We start from the raw sequence: 21,736 nt of genomic DNA, 5'->3' as shown, positions 1-21,736 counted from the left end.
TAATTTTAAGACATTTTAAAATATCATCTTTCATTTTCCACAGAAAAAGAAATGCACACAGGTTGAAAGAACATGAGGGCTGAGTTGAGCTCTTCAGTGAGAGAGTTTCCTTTTTCAAATGCACTTTTTCAAAAAAAAAATGAATCATCTAGGCCAGGGGTGTCAAACTCAGTTCCTTGAGGGCCACTGTCCAGTTCAGCTCCAACCCTAAATAAAAACACCTGAACCAGCTTTCAGGATTACTAGAAACGTCCAGGCAGGTGTTTTGGAGCTGGTTGGAGATGCATTCTGCTGGACAGGAGCAGAGTTTGACGTGATCTAGACACCAAGGGTCAGATTTACTAAACAAGGCAAATTAGCGTGGGAACGCAATCCAATAAAAGTGCCGATGGGAGTGGAAAGTTCTGCGCGTGATCTACTGACGACACGCAAATGAAAGAACATTTAATGGATCATTTCCATATTGGCCAGTGCAATCTACCAAGAGCAGTGCAAAATAGCATCTGGTTTAAGGGGCTGTTTTACCTGACACCATTTTCAACTATAAACGTCAAACTTTTTATGCATTTTTGTTGTTCGTTTACACGACACCGGCGTTTTGGGTGCCTGAAAACGCGAACTTTTGAAAACGGGTTTCAAAGTGCAAGTTTTTGAAAACAGTCTCCATTTAAACAGCAAAAACGTGAATCTCTGAAGACGATGACGTCTTGCACATGCACATTACGTGTTCAGTCTATAGTGTTTAATCGCCGTCTAATGGCCTGGCAGCAAATACAACGTTTTTATTCATTTTCGTGGATCCGTGTGAATGAGGATCGTTTTGACAATGGTGTCGTATGTATGCGGAAAACTCAAAGGAAAAACTTCTCTGTTTTAAGCATTTCGTTGTCGTGTAAACGTCCCCTAAGACATGCTTTTTGGGGCGGTAAATAATGGTGCAAATATCAGTGAATTGACTAGCGCAGACCTTAGTAAATTACCTTGCATCATTAATTTATATACTCTCCACCCATAAATTTTGCATCTGAAAGAGAAACTCTTACAAATGCATATGCAATAAGGTCAGCCACAAAAATAACCCTGTCCGTGCCTTTTCAGCACTAATTTTTGTCTTTAGTAAATCCTGACAGTAGTTTTTTAACGCCAAAAAAGGGTTTGCGCTGGTAAATCTGTTAGTAATCTGTTAGCTGTTAGTAAATCTGGCCACAAAAATCACTGAAGTTTGGGGGTAAGCTCCTTTGACTTGAGTTACAATGCAACCACCCAAAACACCCTAGCAACAACACAGCAATGCACTAAAACCCACTGGGAACCTTTAAGCAATTGCATAATAAGTCCATGGCAAACACTCACATTTCCTTAAGAAAATATAAACACGTGTGCAGTAGAATCCATTGCGTATTGTCTAGTGTTCTTCTCTATATTAAGATTCAATAGTATCTGTTCACACCAAGTGCAAATAGCCTGGCTTGTTGGCAGAGGCTATTTACACTAACTCCACCCACAATTGTCTAACTGAGTCAGAAAAAATTACAAAAGAAATCCTATTGGAGTGTCTGAAATATTCTGCATGGATTGAGTGATTTACATCAAACTTGAGCTGTAGGTTTGGGAATGATGGTTCGTCTCATGGATGTGACTATTGTGAGAAAGCACCGTCCTTCAGATGAGACGTTAAACCGAGGTCCTGACTCTCTGTGGTCATTAAAAATCCCATGGCACTTCTCGTAAAAGTGTAGGTGTGTAACCCCGGTGTCCTGGCCACATTTACTCCATTGGAATTGTATTCACCAGTTTTCAGTTATATTTTTTTCTTTTTGTAATTTTGCTGTAATTTTGGGCATGCTGTCCATCTGATTCTGAGTAGAGACACAAATATACCAAGGACAACTGTACTGAAATTGTACCTTCCTTTCATCAGACATTACTTTTTGCATTTGTAGCATTCTTTGTTTGTTCTCATTAAAATGTACTACTTTATTGTTGCATGTAGCGGCTGCTCCAGTGGTGCCGGAGTTAAGCAGTGACGTAGACACAAGCAACTTCGACGACATTGAGGAAGATCGAGGGGAGGAGGAGACATTCCCCATTCCTAAAGCGTTCGTAGGCAACCAGCTTCCGTTCGTGGGTTTCACCTACTACAGCAATAACCAGTGAGTACAGGCAGTCAGTGCTTAGATCCCAGGTGTTTGTGTTATATTGGTAAAAGTGAGAAAAAAATGATTATTTACTCCCTATCAGGTTTCCTCGGGAATCAACTATAAAGAGTGACAAACGCAGCTCAACAAAGGAAGATAAGAGTCACGTAAGAACCTCTAAACAGAGACTTTAAATTAAAGAGTTTATAGCACTATAATAGTGAATCTTTGTCTTAAACTGTGAGGATGATTGATTGTTTCTCTCTGATCTCTCAGTTGGAGAATCTTCAGAAGAGAATTTATCAGCTAGAAGAAAAACTTCACAGTGAGATGCAGCTGAGAGACGAGATGGAGCAGAAGTGCAGGTGATTATCTGTCTGCTTGCCCATCCACCCAAATAACCTTTTTCAACCATTCATCTGTCCATCTAAACCAATCTAACACCTCATCCACACCACGCAGCCATTCAAAACCTCCCAAACACCTCATCCATCCATCCAGAACCAAACTCCTCATCCATCTATCCAAAACTAATTAAACACCTCATCCATCCATCCATCCACCCAGAACCAAACACCTTACATCCACCCAGAACCAAACACCATATCCAAACAAATAAAACACCTTATCCATCCATCCACCCAAAACCAAACACCTCATCCAGACCAATCAAACATTTCATCCATCCATCCACCCAAAACCAAACACCTCATCCAGACCAATCAAACATCTCATCATCCATCCAGAACCAAACACCCTTTCCAAAACAAATAAAACACCTAATCCATTCATCCATCCAGAACCAAACACCCTATCCAAAACAAATAAAACACCTAATCCATCCATTCATCCATCCAGAACCAAACACCCCATCCAAAACAATCAAATACCTTATTCATCCATCCCAAACCAAACACCCAATACAGACAAACCAAACACTTTATCCATCCATCATCCATCCATCCAGAACCAAACACCCGATCCAAACAAACCAAACACTTCATCCATCCACCTACAACCAAACACCCGATCCAAACAAACCAAACACTTCATCCATCCACCTACAACCAAACACCCGATCCAAACAAACCAAACACTTCATCCATCCACCTACAACCAAACACCCGATCCAAACAAACCAAACACTTCATCCATCCACCTACAACCAAACACCCGATCCAAACAAACCAAACACTTCATCCATCCACCTACAACCAAACACCCGATCCAAACAAACCAAACACTTCATCCATCCACCTACAACCAAACACCCGATCCAAACCAATCAAACGCCTCATCTATCCATCATACATCCAACCAAACCAAACACTTCATCCATCCAGGGTTCCCACGGGTCTTTGAAATCCTTGAAAGTTTGTGAATCTGGAAAAAAAAAAATGTCAAGGCCCTGGAAAGTTTTAGAAAATAAACATACATAGATACAGGTCCTTGAAAGTGCTTGAATTCATTTTGTGCAAGAAGTTTTCTAAAAGAAAATTCCATAGTATTCCCTCCGGTCCGCTAATGTGTTATTTCGCCAACACTTTGTGGCCTATGCATACTAGCTTGCTTGATTTACGCTAGTTAAGCGCATTTACGCTTTACATTAAGTGTTTCCCACGTGAGGTACTTTTTGTTGTACGTTGCCATGACGTTCACTCGCACAAAACTGTAACAATGTATTAACAAGGTAACACGATGTAACCTTTCTCTCACTTGAAACGTGTCCCCACATTAAGACCTTGAATTTGAGGGTATTGGACCTGGAAAGTCCTTGAAAAGGTCCTTGAATTTGAAGTTAACCAAGGTGTGGGAACCCTGTCCATCCAGCCACAATACATCATCTACCTATCCCAAATCACCATCTTCAATCTCAAATCAAACTCTCAACCAGCCATGTGAAGATCCATCTATCCCCAACAATAAATCCATCTTTCCCCAATTTAATCTCCTCATTCCTATATCCAAACCTAAAGTTAAATTCAAAAATCAGGCGTCTGAAATCTGTTCTTTGATTCGTTTCCCCCTCAGGGCATCCAATACAAAGCTAGACAAGATAATGAAAGAGTTAGATGAGGAGGTGAGTGAAATGATTTAATCTCTAAAGCATGTATCTGAATGAATACAGAGGATATGCATTTTGTATGCAAAGCTCCAATAGATAATTCAAGTTAAATTTAACTATATCTGGTGAAATATATACGTGTTTCAGAGTAACCTAAGGAAGAGTGTGGAGGCTAACATGTCTTCACTGGAGAAAGACAAGATCATGATCCAGCACCGAGCAACAGAACAGCAAAGGAAGGCTGACCAGGAGGCTGAAAAACGAAGAAATCTGGAGAATGAGGGTGAGGAGTCGTCGGGGTCGCATTCTAATTTTCTAATCTCCAAAGTGTTATAATGTATTTCTATAATACAAAAAAAATGAAATAAAAGAAATACATCTCACCTTACCACGAATGTGGAAGTAAAACAGCTATATATTTAAAAAAAGACTTAGAGCCATATTATCTTTGCTAGCACAGATTTTTTATTTTTTTTATTTAGCTTCAAACTTATATTATAACCCTACAAATATATTCTTTTTCACAGTAATAAAAAAAAAAACATTGTTTCAAAACATCAAACATTGTCAATAAAGTATGACATGGTGAAAGAAGAAAAAGAAAAAACTATATATATAAAAAAAGGATTGCATAACTAGTGAATGTATGGCGCGCTTCTTTTACCATCCTTTTCCTATGGTGATCTTGATCCATTTCTCAATATGCATTCTTGTCTATACTTGTGAAACCTCATCAGTCTCTGCCCGAGTACTGTTCCAATTCAGAGTTCACTTCTAGCCAAATACAGTTCAAATCCCTGGATGTGTTTTTGCTCCGTTCCTTTTTTTTAATAGTTTAAAAATAAAACCCAAAAGAGGCAAGGTTGTGTTTTTTTCATTTCATTTCATTTTGTTATAAATATGTATACAGTGAAAGGTAATCATAGTTTCCAAGATAAGTTTCTCAATGTAAAGAACGGACTTGCGCTCTTCGAAGACTGGTCTTGCCCAGCTACCTTGAAAGAACGAATTCGGAAGGACACGAGGATCGTTCAGCACATTTTAGGCAGTGGGACAGTACCATCCAAAGCACAATAAATAAAACATAACATCGCAGATGTCATAACCTAATAAAATATTTACTTATTTACCTTATTGTTATTATTGGATATCTTATTTTACATGAGTATTTGTGTAACATTAACATTGTTTTAAATATGCCAATTAAAAAGTACTGCAGACTTTCACAAGCCACCGGGTATTTGCGAGCTTTCAGCAGAAATCTCTTGAGTGAGAACAAGAGAAGTTTAAAGCTTACAGGCTTCTGTTCATCGTCCGCCTGTGCTGATTTCTGGTGTTTTCGGTTCGATTCTCTCAACTCTGCACTCGATGCATTCTCGATATCAAGAACACATCTGAGCACTTTAATGCATTCTCTGCACTTGTGTTCTTGAGGACGCGTATTGATAAAAGGCCTATGACTCTTCTGCTTCTTCCTATGAGGGTGAGGATTAGGCGTGGGCTTTAGAGATAGGGGCCGGCAGGCAGCAGCTCCACTGAAACCAATCAGAAGCAGGGGAGTGAACGTTTTACGGGGAGTGACATTTTGAAATGGCACCATACTAAAGTCCTTGCATCCTCCTGTCTTCAGGAGACGTACTGCTCAGTCGTACTTGGCGTTCTTGGTATTGAAAAATGCCTTATATTCAGCAATTTGTTGGCAATGTCTTTGGGTTTTCATCATGAACTCACTTTTCTTCTGTAGAGCTGTTCAGCTGAAATTGAAGCTGCTTTTGAAGCAATCTGAAGTGCTATAGAAAGTGCTATAGAAATAAATGTGAATTGACTTGAGAGCTTTGGGTTTAGATGAAGGTACATTAACCCTGCTTTCTGGAGTTTACCCCATGGCAGAACCTCTATCATTGGAAAATGTTTACATTTTCATGGCATATTTGCTCAGCCTTAAACAGGCTTTTGAGTTGAGCACTGCAGGTCATTAAATGTTCTGTGGAAAACCACATCCAGCAAAGAGCAGTTATTTGTCTGATCTTTGACTATGACAGTCTGTAAATTAGCTAATGGAAACAGGACAATAGCCCTAACATGAATATAATTCACCCAAGCGCCATATAGGTCCGTATAATACACATTTCATTGCTCTGTTAACATGTTATAAGGAAAGATGAAGCATTCCCCCGCCCAGTATTAAATCCAATTTCCTTTTCTCTAGTGTCTACTTTGAAGGAGCAACTGGAAGACTTGAGGAAAATGAGTCAAAACAATGACAAGATCGCCCAGCTACAGAACCAAGTAAGCTTATCAAGAACACTTCTCAAATTTAAATATATTAATATAAATATATAACTTTTAACAATAACTGTTTTTGGTTTTAATAACCCTCCTGTTTTTTTGGGATTGGGCCAGTGAATATGTTTTTAGGGCAAGTAAAAATGGGAACCACTGGCCTCACCAGGGCAGTAGAAAAACTATTTAGCGTTGAGCCCCGCTCCCCAAATTGCGACGATTGACAATAAAGATTACCAACAAAGTGTCAGGATAAATCTGTGTCGTGTAAATGCAGACTTATAATCCTGTTGCCGCAACACTGAGAAGAAAAAGAAAACAAAGACATTTAGTAGCTTCAAGCCTTTAGAGTTGACTTTCTTCTATTACTGACAATGTGATTCTTTTTAAAGCAGTGTTTGAAGGCTACATGCTAATGCTTCAATGTATTATTAACTTATAATTATTATTAGCATTAATAATTGACTTACTAATTGTATTTAATTTATGTATTTTTATTTTCATATATTTAAATAGTTAAAGGGAAAGTGTTCCAATAGCTTTTGTTATGGTATTGTGTAATTGTTTTGGAAGTCATTTGTGGGATGATTTCCTCAAAAAATCATCCAACAAGTGTGGCTCTGGGGTTCTTCGAAAGGTGTTTACACCACATGATAATTAAGAAACATCATCTCACACAGCTGGGGGAAGCCAACGACCTCCTGCGGGCTGAGTCGGACACGGTGGTGCGTTTGAGGAAGAGCCACACGGAGATGGGGAAGTCCATGAGCCAGCTGGAGGGAGTGAACCGTGAGCTGCAGGAGAAGTGTCGCGCTGCAGAGAGTGTCAAACAGCAGCTGGAGAAAGAGCTTCTGCAACTGCAGACCACGCTGGACACCGAGAGACGCTCCTGCAGCCAGGGCTCAGAGGAGATCAGAGAACTGCAAGGTGAGAGCGGCTCACGCTTTCCCTCATTTGACTACATCAACATAGACCACAGATGAGGACACAGGCAGATTATATTAACACAATATATATATATTGTGTATACAGTGCATCCGGAAGGTATTTACAGCGCTTCACTTTTTCCACAATTTGTTATGATACAGCCTTATTCCAAAATGGATTCAATTCATTATTTTCCTCAAAATTCTACAAACAATACCCCATAATGACAACGTGAAAGAAGTTTGTTTGAAATCTTTGCAAATTTATTAAAATTAAAAAACTAAAAAAATCACAGTATTCACAGCCTTTGCCATGACATTTGAAATTGAGCTCAGGTGCATCCTGTTTCCACTGATCATCCCTGAAATACCTGTGGTAAATTCAGTTGAAGACATGATTTGGAAAGGCACACACCTGTCTATATAAGGTCCCACAGTTGACAGTGAATGTCAGAGCACAAACCAAGCCATGAAGTCCCAGGAATTGTCTGTAGACCTCCGAGACAGGATTGTATCGAGGCACAGATCTGGGTAAGGGTACAGAAAAATGTCTGCAGCATTGAAGGTCCCAATGAGCACAGTGGCCTCCATCATCCGTACATGGAAGAAGTTTGGAACCACCAGGACTCTTCCTAGAGCTGGCCGCTTTCGGGGGAGAAGGGCCTTAGTCAGGGAGGAGGCCAAGAACCCGATGGTCACTCTGACAGAGCTCCAGCGTTTCTCTGTGGAGAGAGGAGAATCTTCCAGAAGAACAACCATCTCTGCGGCACTCCACCAATCAGGCCTGTATGGTCGAGTGGCCAGACGGAAGCCCCTCCTCGGTAAAAGGCACATGACAGCCTCCCTGGAGTTTGCCAAAAGCCTCCTGAAGGACTCGCAGACCATGAGAAACAAAATTCTCTGGTCTGATGAAACAAAGATAGAACTATTTGACCTGAATGGCAAGCGTCATGTCTGGAGGAAACCAGGCGCCGCTCATCACCTAGCCAATACCATCCCTACAGTGAAGCCTGGTGGTGGCAGCATCATGCTGTGGGGATGTTTTTAATAAATTTGCAAAGTTTTCAAACAAACTTCTTTCTCATTGTCATTATGGGGTAATGTTTGTAGAATATTGAGGAAAATAATGAATTGAATCCATTTTGGTGCACTGTATTTTACAATATAAAAATATATTAAAAACCTGAATGTGCGATATCACAATTAATTACAGAAAAAAAATTCAGTATCACCACAGGAACCATATCACTGTTTGTAGCATTCTCTCCGCTTGCAGCATTTCTCTCACAGCGAGTGTCATGGCAGACGAGCAAACACCATCATTTTACAAATACCACTGTTGTTGTGTCACGGAATGTAGTTTTAAGAGTTTTTTTTTTTGTTTTAATTGAATAATCTAAAGTGCCTGCTTGAATATGTTCATTCAACTGCATGATCAAACAGCTGAAGCCACTCGATTTAAAACATTTCCACTTACACTTTAGATCAGCCAGATATTTTTGTAATAACGGCTGATTTTCAGCATGCATCATTCATTGGGGAACATAAACAGCGCGACGAATTGATGCATTCCACACAAATCGACTAATTGAATTTTCCACCGATTTATTCCAATCAACGTGTAGAAACATCTCAAAGAGAAATTGGATTCACCTGAGCTAAATTTCAAACGTCATAGCAAAGGATCTAAATACTTATATCGGTGATATTTCAGTTTTTTCTTTTTAATAAATTAACAAAGTTATCACTTTTTTTGTGTAATTATGGGGTGTAGTTTGACGTGGAAAAAAATGATTTGAAGCATTTTAGCAAAAGGCTGCAACAAAACAATGTGAAAAAGTAAAGGTCTGAATTCTTTATTAATAAAAACATTTTCTATGGTGTGCAAATAGTGTAGATAATATTCATTTAAAATTTCAAAACATTCCCTTTGCAACTATTGTGATAATCCAGTGGGATCTAAGTCTGTTCTTTGTCTCTTTGAAGCTCGGATCACTGGTCTACAGGAGGACAATAAGAACTTGAAGCAGAGTTTGTCTAAAGTGGAGCTGGAGAGGAAACAAGTCCAAGACAGATGTAACGTTCTTGAGAAGGTTTGGCGTTTTTATATTATTTTAAAATGAATAAAAACATATTTTAAAATGCAATTTTTAAATATATTTTACATAATAATTGCAGTCTATTAGGGGCTATTAAGATATTTTTGCATTGTGACTATTTTGATTTACTTTTCCATACATTACATTATCAATTTTAAGGGTAGATAAGATATAAAATTGTCCTTATAAGGTCCAGTGGCAATGCTCTTTTAAGCTACATTTTTTCACATTTTTCTGACAGTGTAGGAAAGTAAATGTAATGTTAGTTTAAATGTTGAGTTTAACCATTCTCTTGACATGGTTTGTTGGTCAGTCTGCACTATTTTGGTAATAGAGTTTGGGCGGGAAGATTCAAGACTTTGACATTTAAGCTGATTTGGCTATATATCACTTCTCATGGTATTTCTCTGGATAGTCTTAGCATGTTAGTGACAGTGACATGACTGCTACGCATGCTGCTGCTATTATTGCTGCCGCAGAGCAAATATGGAGACTTGCTACTGCCAATACATACACAGACATTCTGCTGTGAGCATGTAAGACATGCTGCTGCTGCCACATAAAAAGGTGCACTTTCAATCCCATAGCAAGTCTAAACAAGCGGAGCTGGGGGAGGTGGAGGGTCTCCGAAACTCTGATAGACCGGCTTACAGCAAACACTGAACCAGACTATTCAAATGTTGAAAAAGCTAGTTCATTGGCTGCAATACAGCAGAGGCCAATCAGCTTGTACCATGTAGTAAACCATGTGGTAAACCATGTGATTGCTAGCAGATTGTATGTAAAGGACCTATCAGCCTGCGCCTTACAGTTTCATGACTGAACTAGTCATTTTCAGCAATGCACTTAGAATGGAAACCTAGGCAGCAACGTTAGGATTTAACATTTCTCACTGTTTGCAACTGTCTCACCATTAAAAAGTCTGTTTCAAATGTATAACCATTGTACACACAGTAGAATGAGACTGGTTTACAGTTACACTTAGAATTGCTCCGAGATAAACCGTTTTGAAAATATAGTCTCATGCCATAGTCTCACTCAAGGATAACTGAAAGTGTTTACTTAAAGAAAAATCCACCCACATACATTTTATTTTATGTGTTCTCTGTGTGTAGTAACTGTGTTTTGTGTAACCGGTGTTTCTATGTTCTCTGTGTCCTCAGGAGAAGAACAGTCTGGAAATTGACCTAAACTACAAGCTGAAGACTCTCCAGCAGCGGCTAGACCAGGAATTGACCGAGCACCGCATCACGAAGGCTCAACTCACAGACAAATATGAGTCTATCGAGGAAGCCAAGTCAGCTGCTATGCACGGTATGTGTGTGTGCAAGACGCACCAATGCCATCTTACTACGTGTCCAGAGCTGCACGGCGTCATGTTTAGCTGCATGCCCGGACACCACCCCCTCACTCACTCGTTTCATTTGCTCCGGATGAATATTGTTGGTGTTACAGGGCTGGAATTTCGGTGTGGGATTGCGTTTATTGCCCATAATTTAACTCATTCCTGCAGATTTTGTGCTCAAACCCAAAGTGCGCGCACATAAAGCCGCCTCACATTACTAAATTGACTTTGCTGCTTAAACAGTCAAACAAAACAAACTAATAATGTCACAAAATAACGTAAACAGTTGAGAAAGAAATAACAGTATAATGGATCCATGTGTCAGATCTTAAAGTGACAGCAGCCTAATAAACCTGCTGTCAAATTACGAGATAATATTAAAAATATCTATGAAGCCGTTTTCCCCCATTGTATCGATGCAGTGAAAATGAAAAGTAACTTTGGAAAACCACTAGCCACAGTGGCTGATGAACAAAAAATCTACAATTAAAGTTGATCTCTCATGCATGTCCAGGGACAAAATACATCTTATTCACAAAACGTTCATAAGTCAGAGACTCAAAGTACACTTTTTATGATACTATGCCTGATACAATTAACAGTGATTCATTTAATTGCATATTTGTCAAAATTTTGAAATGCCAAATATCGACCAATATATCGATCGACTGCTCTTGTCCATGGTGTTCAGTCTTTGTCTTTCTGTTTCTCTGTCAGCGGTGGAGCAGAAGGTGTCGGAGGAGACCACCCTGCGGATGCGAGCGGAGAGCAGGGTGGTGGAGGTGGAGAAGCAGTGCTCCATGCTGGAGTTCGACCTCAAACAGTCTGTGCAGAAGATGGAGCAGCTGATGAAGCAGAAGGAGAGGCTGGAGGACGAGGTGAGTGTCAACCCACCTAACAGCTTGGCTTGAAAAGATTACAAACTGTTAAAGGTGTTATGAATCCAGCATCTTTCGTCTTCTCTCCTCCCCACCAGGTCAAGGAGCTGCGGGTGCAGTTGGAGCATGAGTCTGGGAAGCGTTCGCTGGCCCATAACGAGCTGAAAAGCTGGACGATGGAGGCTGAACGCCTGAAAGGATCGGAGAAGCAACTCAAACAGGAGATCAACGCGGCCCTCGAGAACAAACGCTCCGTCGAGTTCCAGTTGGCACAGCTCACCAAGTACGCTCTTTTGCTCTCCTGCCCTCAAAGGGTCATGAATATATATGTACATTTCTCCCTTTTTTTTAAAAAAGACACAAAACTCATGTTCTTTGGAACTATTAGCCAGCCATAGTAAAATTATCTAGTTTCTAAACAGGGTCCAAATGATATAAATAAAAGCCTAAATTATTCTGTTCATTATATAAAGTAGGGATGCACGATATATCGGCCACCGTATCGGTATCGGACGATATATGTTCATTTATGGTTTTATCGTCATCGACCCGATAAGAAAATTGGGCTGATATATTAAAGCCGATAAATAATGGATTATTTCACTTCAGATGTGCACTGTTCAACATGAAGATTTTGAATTGCTTGAAATATGATTGGAATCACTGAAAAAAAGGAAAATATGTCCAGCGCAAGTCTGTCATATAGGCTGCATAAAATCTAATGAGAACATTATAATTGTGTGCTTGGGACATGGCTTTTAATGGTGAGACTTTTGTTTTTGTAATGAGGCTCTCAAAAATTATATAAAAATTATATATATATATATCGGCCAATATATCGGTTATTGGCTTTCAAATATAAAGCATTATCAGTAATCGGTATCGGCCAAAATTTTCATATCAGTGCATCCCTAATATAAACCAATCATATCTCTTCACAAGACTTGGATTAAACCGTTCAAATTAATATGGATTCTTTTTATGGTGCCTTCCTGATCTTTTTGGGTCTTCTAAGTTTTGATTACCTGGACTTAAAATGAAGGGACCGAAACCTCTGATTCATTTAAAGTATCTTAATTTATGTTTCGAAGATTAACCAAAGTCTTATGGGTTTGAATGACATGAAGGTGCGTAAATTATGACAGAATTCTCATTTTGGGGTGAACCATCCTTTTAACTTATTTATTTCTGTTTTTTTTTTTTTTAGTACAAGCATTTATATTGGTCATGTTGGACCCTACTTGTAACTGTTCTGTCCATAAAATGCTTTACTGGCAACAGCTATTACATTACTGAATATTTAGAAGGCTTTTCTGTTGTAGAAAAGGCTATTATTGCCGATTATGTGTAAATCTGGCCAAAACTATTGGCTGCCAGTATTTACACGAGTGGATTAAGAATTGACCTCCGTCTGGTCAAGATCCACTGCCAGTTAATCTTTTAACTTCCCCTCTGTCGGATTGTTTTCGTCTTAAAGTCTGCATAAAATCATTAACCGATTTATATTAACAGGCTCCAATGGAAGCTTGTTTCTGCCACGGCATAAAAACATGTAAAAGAGAATAGCGACTTTTTATCTCTCAATTCTGACTTTATTTCTCGCAATTGCGAGATTTTGTCAGTGCAATTATCTTTTCTGTGGCAGAAACAAGCTTCCAGAGGAACCTGTATAATTTATATTGGAGCAAAAAAGTCCAGATTGCGAGTTTATATCACGCAATTCTAAGAAAAAATGTCAGAATTGTGAGTCAAAAAGACATTGCTTGGCGGAAACAAGCTCCCGTAGGTTCCTGACCTTATTGTGAGTTATGCATCATTTTACATTAATCCAAGAAAAAAAAAAAACTGTAATCTTTTATCAAAATATAATGACTTGGTTTATCTATCAAATGACTTTTGCTTGAGACTACTTGCCCTAATGTGTCAAAAGACCTAGTGGGTGGACCTGCCAGGTTTACACTCATTTCCACTTGCTTGAGCTGTGGAGTCTGAATAAATACCGTTTGTGAAGCTGCAGTGACTCTGATTGATGGAAGCGTGTGTCTCCTCAGGCAGTACAGAGGAAATGAGGGTCAGATGAGGGAACTTCAGGACCAGCTGGAGGCTGAACAGTATTTCTCAGTGAGTATCACAGACTGCTGAACATTTCCTTTCCAAGTTTCCTTTTCCTTAATGAGGTGAAAACGCATCAAGCGCTTTAGGCGATCGTTCCTCGTGTGTGTGATCATCATCTTGCTCATTACATTATTTGCTTAAAGTGTTGTGTCGTTGGCAATTCTTGCCTCACAGAGGTAAAATACTTCCTAATCCTGATATTGTAGCATCACGGTAAAAAAAAGAAAAAATTTAACCATGACTCTCAACTTTAGCAATGCTTTTGTTACCTTTTCCGGGTGTAAAGCGCATATAAAGTCCCATAAAACTTGCTGGGTTCAAGGCATGTTTCATATGTGCCAGGTTGCGAATTCAATTTATGTAAAAAAAAAAAAAATGGATTCTTGAAAAGAATGTACAAGAGAAATGCTTCAGTATATCAACAGAAATGGAAATTGTAGATACAGGAGAAGCTACCGTGCGTGGCTTCTTTTTTTAATGTAATAAATGACTTGAGCTTAGTTCAAGTAGACAAACCAACACAATTCACAACAGAGGCAGATGCTTATATCATATAATGTCTTCTCTGAGCAAATTATCACAGGACTTGTTTAGGTGAAGTCACATGACTTTTTTGATGTGTTTCCATAATATCTTATGCACAAAAAAACATATTCACTGCAAACAAGCATTTTGTGTGTGTGTGTGTTTTTATGCAATGTCACAAAATGAGCATGAAAATACATTGATGGAAGCCTAGCTAGTTACCAATTTTCTTGAGATTAACAAATTTGTCAGTAACCAGAATAAAGCCCGGGACACACCAAGCTGACGTCAAAGAACTAGCAATGGTGAAAACTGACTGTTGTCGCCTCTCGTCGTCTGCGTCTCGGTCAAAAAGCTGCGCTTGAACACAGTAAAACAATTAAAGGTGACTGTCAACTATCACATGGTTTCTGCTCCTGCGTGTAAGGAAATATCTGTCTAGACATCAATAGTCTATTTCCATCATTCAAAAAGGGAAACCAAAACTAGGACTGCATAAATACAAAGCAGTGATCGCTGACCATTTTGAATATCAATTACACTGATCACTTTCTTCATTCCAGGCGGCTCATGTTATTATGAAAATATTAGTGCGTTCAAATGCTCAGGTAAGGCCCTGTTTACACCTGATATTAAAATCATTTTGGTCGATCGGATCACAAGTGAACGACGTTAAATACAGGTGTAAACAGGGTCTCAAATGTTTTGAGTGTTTCCACTTCCAGAGGGAGTCAAAAACTCATTCGCCCGGATTGCTTTCGTAGAGTAAACGCTCATGTGGTCGAATGCGTTCAAACAGCCACAAATGATCGTCTTCTCTACGCCAACTGACCTAATGCGTAAACATGGGAAGTGTGTAGCCAGACGGGATTTAAACTTTGTCGGCTGAAGACCCAAGTTTGGTTTGAAGACGAAAAACGTACCAAACACAATGTTCTCCCACCATTTCTGATCTTGAGCAGAAACGAAAGCTGCTGCTCGCCGTATGTTTTTCTGTTTTCTCCGGTCAGTTCATAATTAAACTGCGTGAGCTTATTTTGTCCACTAGATGGAAAGATCTGAAAAAGCCCATACATTCACCCACCCATAGACCCTCCCCTCGGAGAAATCAGTCAGAAGTGGTTGAAAGAGGACAAAAGAGACGGATTAACACACCAGGTGTAAACGGTCATGTGTCTCACTCGTCTGCTTATGATCCGATCGACCAAAACACATCTTAATACCAGGTGTAAACAAGGCCAAAGATTATGTAAAATTATAACAGCCTTCTGTCTGTACCGTCTTGACTTCTTTACTCATTTTCACCACTTTCGCTTTTATTCTCATGCACTGATTCGTTCGCTAAGCTAAACAGCCAATCACAGTGATCCCTCTCACCGACAGCCTGACGCTGATTCAACATGCTGAATAATCCCCCAAAAAACCCTGACGCCGTCCGACTAGAGCCAACAGTGCAGAACACACAGAAAAAACCAAGCCGACCGATGCTCAAAAACCGTCGGCATGATGTGTCCCGCTCTTAAATAAATATGATAGTCACTTCCAATCTCATCTCCTTAATTAAAAACCTCTAACTCCTAACACACAGAGGACCACCACTGCAATTAAGTGGTGCAGAGTTAAGTATTCTGCTTTTACCATAATTACAGATGTGCATGTCTAATATACTACATTTCTCTCAATACATTTCTCAGGTCTTTGGCCTGAAGCCACTCTTCTGATTAACTTGGCACTAGCCTTGGCTTAGGACGGAATTGATGGAGTTTGGCAAAGTGATATGGAAATGGAAATTGAACTTGATAATACAAATTACCTAACATTTTTAAAAACATCAATCAACAAATAATAATCGACAATGCCATGGTATAAGGCTCAGCTTAATGAGTTAAGGCCATGTCAGGGTGTTATGTTCTTGTGTGTGGTCTTATCATGAGAGTAAATCAGCATCGTTTATATATTCTCAAGCCATTTTTTCCTGTTTTCAGACACTCTATAAAACTCAGGTGAAGGAGCTAAAGGAGGAGATAGAGGAGAGGAATCGACAAATTCAAGACGCTCTCAAAAAAGTCCAGGACATGTACTCAGAGAAGTAAAAGTCCTCTTCATGAATTTGTTGCTTTTAGAAAAATGTTAAAGGAACTAAAGAGTGTCTTGTGACTTAGAAATACCGTTGAACGTTCTTGTGAACTCCTCCTCCATAAATGTTTTTTGTAGGGAGTCGCTCTCTGCTCAGTTGGACCTCACCATGACGAAAGCAGAGTCGGAGCAGTTGGCCCGTGCGCTTCAGGAAGAACAGTATTTTGAACTCTCTCAGGAGAACAAGAAGGCTGTGTCACGTTACAAACTGGAGATCTCAGAGAAAGACTCCAGCATCACACAGGTCTGTTATTAGCGAAGGACAGGCATCCTTCTCTCAATCTGACTATTTCATTTATGTAGTCCGTTTGTCTTCCAGCACATTTTCAGGATTAGAACTCTATATGCCTCCTGCAATTTTACTCTGTCATTATTGTCAACTTTGTGGTTGTATCAGTGGCTTTTAATTGGAGTATAATGCATTTTCGTTTAGCTTGAGGAATCCATTAAAACCCTTACCAAAGACGTGGAGATCCTCAGTAAGGAGAAGACCGAGTTGGATAAAAGGCTCCGAGCTCAAGAAGAAGGTAATCTTAATTCCAAGTGGTTAACTACAGTTTATCTTTACGCATTAACACGACTTTTCTAATGTCTTCCTGTAGAGTTTGCAGCAGAGAAGGAGGAGGTGGAAAACTCAGTAAAGGTGAACTACGAGAAGATCCTTAATATAGAAAGAACTCTGAAGATCCAGGTATGGCCACAATGCAGCAACTCTGTAATGGATGTGTTAATAGTGAAAAAGTCAATGTCATCATCACCATAGATTTGAATGTGTGAAAGTGAACAGAATATGAGAACTCAAAAAGTCTTTTGAGAGTCAAATGTAAACATAGACTAAATTTAAAGTCCCCCTGTAGTCAATATTTGTATTCTATAAAACTCTTTGAAGAATTCCTTGAAAATAATTCGTCATGCCTTAAAATAGCTTGAATGTAACTCTACACCCTTGACTCATCTATATGAATGAATATGCAAATGAGCCCCGCCTCCACTCACTCACAGTAGCTCAGAGATCCACTCGTTGATGATCACACGTTGATCTGATTGGTTACAAGGTAGTTTGTGAAGTCAGAAACACCAGCGATTTCAAACCGTGTTTTTGAGGCTTTCTTTGGTTCACTGCAGTTTTAGGAAGAAAATACTCAGCAATGGTGTTGACTTATGAATTTACACATGGTTTGTCTTAAAGCATATTAAAATCATCCAAATTGGTGGAAAATTCATTATTAGAAACATTACAATCTTTTCAAATTTAACCTAATTAATCAATGCAATTTTACCTAATATTTATATGGTATATGTGTAATTTTATTGTTATTAGAATATCAGGTCGTTGACTAATATATTAACTAGGGTTGTCAAGAGATAAAAAAAATTAATTAGTTAATTACACAATGTGGCAATTAATTAATATAATTAATTGCAAATTAATCGCACATCAAATTTGGCTGAGAAATTAACCCCCCAAAAATAAAGTCATTATTGTGTTAAATGAAAAAAGCATCAAATAGACATTTAAAAAATTAGCTTTAAAAATATATATTTTTTTTTTATTCAAAAGAATTTATTACACAAACTTTTAGGCCTCAACAGCTGTGAGGGTGAGTAAATGATGATCAAATTTAGATTTTTGGGTGAACTATACCTTTACTGGGTTTTTTATTAATATGGAAATATAAAAATAAAAAAAATAATGAAATGATACTCTCAATAAGAATCTAAAACTACCAGTAGGTAATGGTAAATGTTTAATGACGAAGTCATGGAGTTCGATTCATTCGATTCGCTCAAACAGCTGATTCATTCAGGAATGAAGTAAATGGCTCTCTTTATGAATGAGTCATTGAATCATTGGTTCACCCGATTGATTCGCTCAAAACACAGATTTATTCAGAACGAAACATCACTGTGTGTGTTCTCGGAGATGCTCAACAGTTCTGCTCTGGCTCTTCAGGTAATATTTTCATTGATATTTTCACTGGCAAAATCAAGCTAAAATTAGACCATATTGTGTCTAAAATATAACACAATATCAACTTATTATTTATTGAACTGTTGTATGAAATCAATATCACATTTGCTCTCATGCTATTCGAAACAAAACAGCACTTGTGTGATATTGCGCTTGTTACACGTGTGAAATTGCTTAACTATACCAAATAATATAAATATGAGACAGAATTTTTGCGTTGTTGCCCTAATATCTTGAGGCTTATCTTATATTATCTTATATAATATCTTAATTATCTATAGGCTCCATCACACAGTGATGCTTCATGCTCACATATAAAAATATAAATATAAAAATATTTTATATTTCCTTATTAATAAAAAACCCAGTAAAGGTATGGGTCACCCAAAAATCTAAATTTTATCATCATCCAAGCAACTGGATGAAATCTAAGATGACCTTTGTAGCTCTGGGCTGCGGAGCTGCTGCGCTAAATGCGTTAATAATTTTAACGTGTTATTTTTCCTCCATAACTAATTAATCAAAGTAAAGCATTAAATCGACAGCCCTAATATTAACATCAAAATCTATTATGTGCTTTGCCACTATTTACATGGTGCCTATAAAGAGCGTTCATTATCATTCAATTATGAGGATCCATTTTAGTTAGGTTTCTGTCTGTGTAGGCAGCTTATATGACATGTCTGAAAGGAAAAGAATCTTTTGCTCTTTGCTCAAACTTTGACACCTCATCATGTCCCTGCAGGCGGTGAATAAGCTGGCTGAGATTATGAACCGGAAGGACATGAAGTTGGACCAGAAGAAGAGAGGCAGCACCACTGACCTGCGCAAGAAAGAGAAGGAGAATCGCAAACTGCAGCTGGAGCTGAACCAGGAGAAGGAGAAGTTCAACCACATGGCCATCAAGTACCAGAAGGAGCTCAACGAGATGCAAGCGGCAAGTTCATGTTCATGTTTAATCGTTTTCACAGGGACAAAACTGATGCCAACATCAGTGGAATCTGATGATTCTCTAAATCAGTTTCAACAAGACTGTTCTAGTGGAGGATTGCCTCATGAAAATTTATTAAGTTTCATGACTGCACACTCCAGGAAGCCACATCGGCATGATAATCAGCATGATAATCAGCATGATAATGATGTTGTGTGTGTTTGCAGCAATGTGCTGAGGAGTGCACATATCGCAATGAGCTGCAGATGCAACTGGACAGCAAAGAAAGTGACATCGAGCAACTCCGCGAGAAGCTGAACGACTTGCAGCTCCGCGTGGAAAACTCCAGCGTCACCAGCCTGCAGACGGACGAGCTGGACAGTAACACTGCTGGTAAGGGAACGTTCACAAAGCATAAATATTTCTGTTATATAAATGTCAGGTAAATTAAGGAATAGAATTTTAAGTAATTTGGTTAGCATTTGTAGTGATTGGAAAGCCCACAATACCCAGATAATTCTGAAGCTTTGACTACGTCTTGCTATCATCCCTGTCCATGTTTGAAAGTCTTTTAGGAATGGATTTAAAATCGTTTCATTGGGGGGAAAAAACACGCAGAGTAGATGAAATGCAAAAAATTAGAAGCAGTTTACCCATATTTCTCAATGCTCATTTGTATTTTATCAATCAGCATGTGACACTGTTAAAATGCAACACTAGAATAGGTAACTACTAAGCAAACTTGCCTTTGTTATCATAATGCCACCGTACGGGCCTGTTCGCATCAAGTTTGGTGTGACTAAGGGTGTGTTCAAACTTGTAGTTCGAATCTCGGACCAAAAAAGAAAATGTATACATTTTGCCCTGTTTTATATTTTTAAAAATTGTAAGTTTTGCCAACTTAAAGATGCAATAACTGCTTTTATAATGTATATTTTGCAACGGAACTTACCAAACATCCAAAACTATGGACTCATACATACGATGGGGTTTTTTTTTCAGCTGAGACTAGGGATGCACCGATATGAGCATTTTGGCCGATACCGATTACCGATAATTCTTTATATTTGAAAGCCGATAACCGATATATTGACCGATAAATCAAAATCCGAATCTTTTTTTAATATAATTTTTGAGGGCCTGATTACAAAAACAGAAGTCTCACCATTAAAATCCATTTCCCAAGCACACAATTATAATGTTCTCATTTCATTTTATGTAGTCTGTATAACAGATTTGTGCTGGACATGTTGCACTTAACTGTATTTTCCTTTTTTGAAATGATTTCAATCATATTTCAAGCAATTCAAAACCCTCATGTTGAACAGTGCGCATCTGAAATGTGTCAACTGAAGGAAATAATCCATTATTTATCGGCTTTAATATATCAAAAACATAAAACATTTACATATGGGTTGATACCGAAATGGTGGCCAATATATCGTGCATCCCTAGCTGAGATTTATGAACGCAACATAGACCAAAGACAAGACGTTATGTCACAAGATCGGACCTTAAAAAGGACAGAATGCTCAAGCACACCTGGTTTTTCTCATCATAGGACTTGTGTTGCTGATGACAGTTCAGTACAGGTGTTGAAACCACGTCTCCTCGCAGCAGATCTGCGTTTGTGTGCAGTGGAGCAAATCCTGTTGCTGTTTTGACTCCTTTACAGTTTTTATAAGCTCCTCACAAGTTCTCAGCTAATAAAAATACCATCATATGTCCGCACACACAACGAGCGCGTTTAGTCCAGCACACAGCATTGTTTTGGATGTCCGGTAAGTTTTGTTGCAAAATATACGCCATAAAAACAGTTGGGTTTTTTCCTTCTATATTTAGTTACAAAATGACAGTGTGAACGCTAAGCGAACCAGGACTAGATGTATCATTTTCTTTTTTGGTCTGGACCAAAAGAACCAAGAGAATCGAACTACGTGTGTGAACACACCCTTAATCCCAATACCCCAAACTGAGTTCTCTGAAAGCAGTTATGACACCTATAGGCAAAAGTCATTCATATTGTTCCAACTTCCATCACCACACAGAATTGCATGCTATAACTCAAAATGAATATGAAAGCCACTGGTAAAACTCTTCTAAAACTATGAAAGTAAAATCAACAGTATAGACAAATTGAGATTTTAATTTATTACCACAATGCTGGTCAGCATTTCAGGAAAAAAAGACTTGGAGAGAGGGGATACTTTGGAATGCATTTTTTTTTTTAAATAAACATGAAAAAATATTTTTTTTAAAGTGATTATGCCTGTATTCTGTTTAGATTTAGCACACAAATTGTCCTTATGACTTGTAATGTTGT

At 38.6% G+C, this 21,736-nt stretch overlaps 1 protein-coding gene across 2 annotated transcripts in view; it reads left to right on the top strand.

Annotated features, from left to right (window-relative positions):
- rock1 (Rho-associated, coiled-coil containing protein kinase 1) overlaps nt 1-21,736 on the top strand; it is a 79,292-nt gene that overhangs the window by 44,410 nt on the left and 13,146 nt on the right. For both annotated transcript variants that reach the window (XM_084119701.1, XM_084119700.1), the window contains exons 10-27: nt 1,994-2,153; nt 2,242-2,305; nt 2,415-2,503; nt 4,170-4,218; nt 4,351-4,486; nt 6,413-6,492; nt 7,167-7,413; nt 9,399-9,505; nt 10,675-10,825; nt 11,574-11,734; nt 11,833-12,017; nt 13,786-13,855; nt 16,360-16,463; nt 16,589-16,754; nt 16,944-17,037; nt 17,113-17,201; nt 19,228-19,419; nt 19,641-19,806. In XM_084119701.1, the coding sequence (XP_083975827.1) occupies nt 1,994-2,153; nt 2,242-2,305; nt 2,415-2,503; nt 4,170-4,218; nt 4,351-4,486; nt 6,413-6,492; nt 7,167-7,413; nt 9,399-9,505; nt 10,675-10,825; nt 11,574-11,734; nt 11,833-12,017; nt 13,786-13,855; nt 16,360-16,463; nt 16,589-16,754; nt 16,944-17,037; nt 17,113-17,201; nt 19,228-19,419; nt 19,641-19,806 (2,310 nt within the window). The remainder of the gene's footprint in view (nt 1-1,993; nt 2,154-2,241; nt 2,306-2,414; nt 2,504-4,169; nt 4,219-4,350; nt 4,487-6,412; nt 6,493-7,166; nt 7,414-9,398; nt 9,506-10,674; nt 10,826-11,573; nt 11,735-11,832; nt 12,018-13,785; nt 13,856-16,359; nt 16,464-16,588; nt 16,755-16,943; nt 17,038-17,112; nt 17,202-19,227; nt 19,420-19,640; nt 19,807-21,736) is intronic.

This window comes from Abramis brama (assembly GCF_963993115.1).
Source record: "Abramis brama genome assembly, chromosome: 7".
In the NCBI taxonomy this organism is placed as follows: Eukaryota; Metazoa; Chordata; class Actinopteri; order Cypriniformes; family Leuciscidae; genus Abramis; species Abramis brama.
The sequence above is the reverse complement of the archived record's forward strand: the minus strand, read 5'-3'. Positions and strand labels throughout refer to the sequence as shown.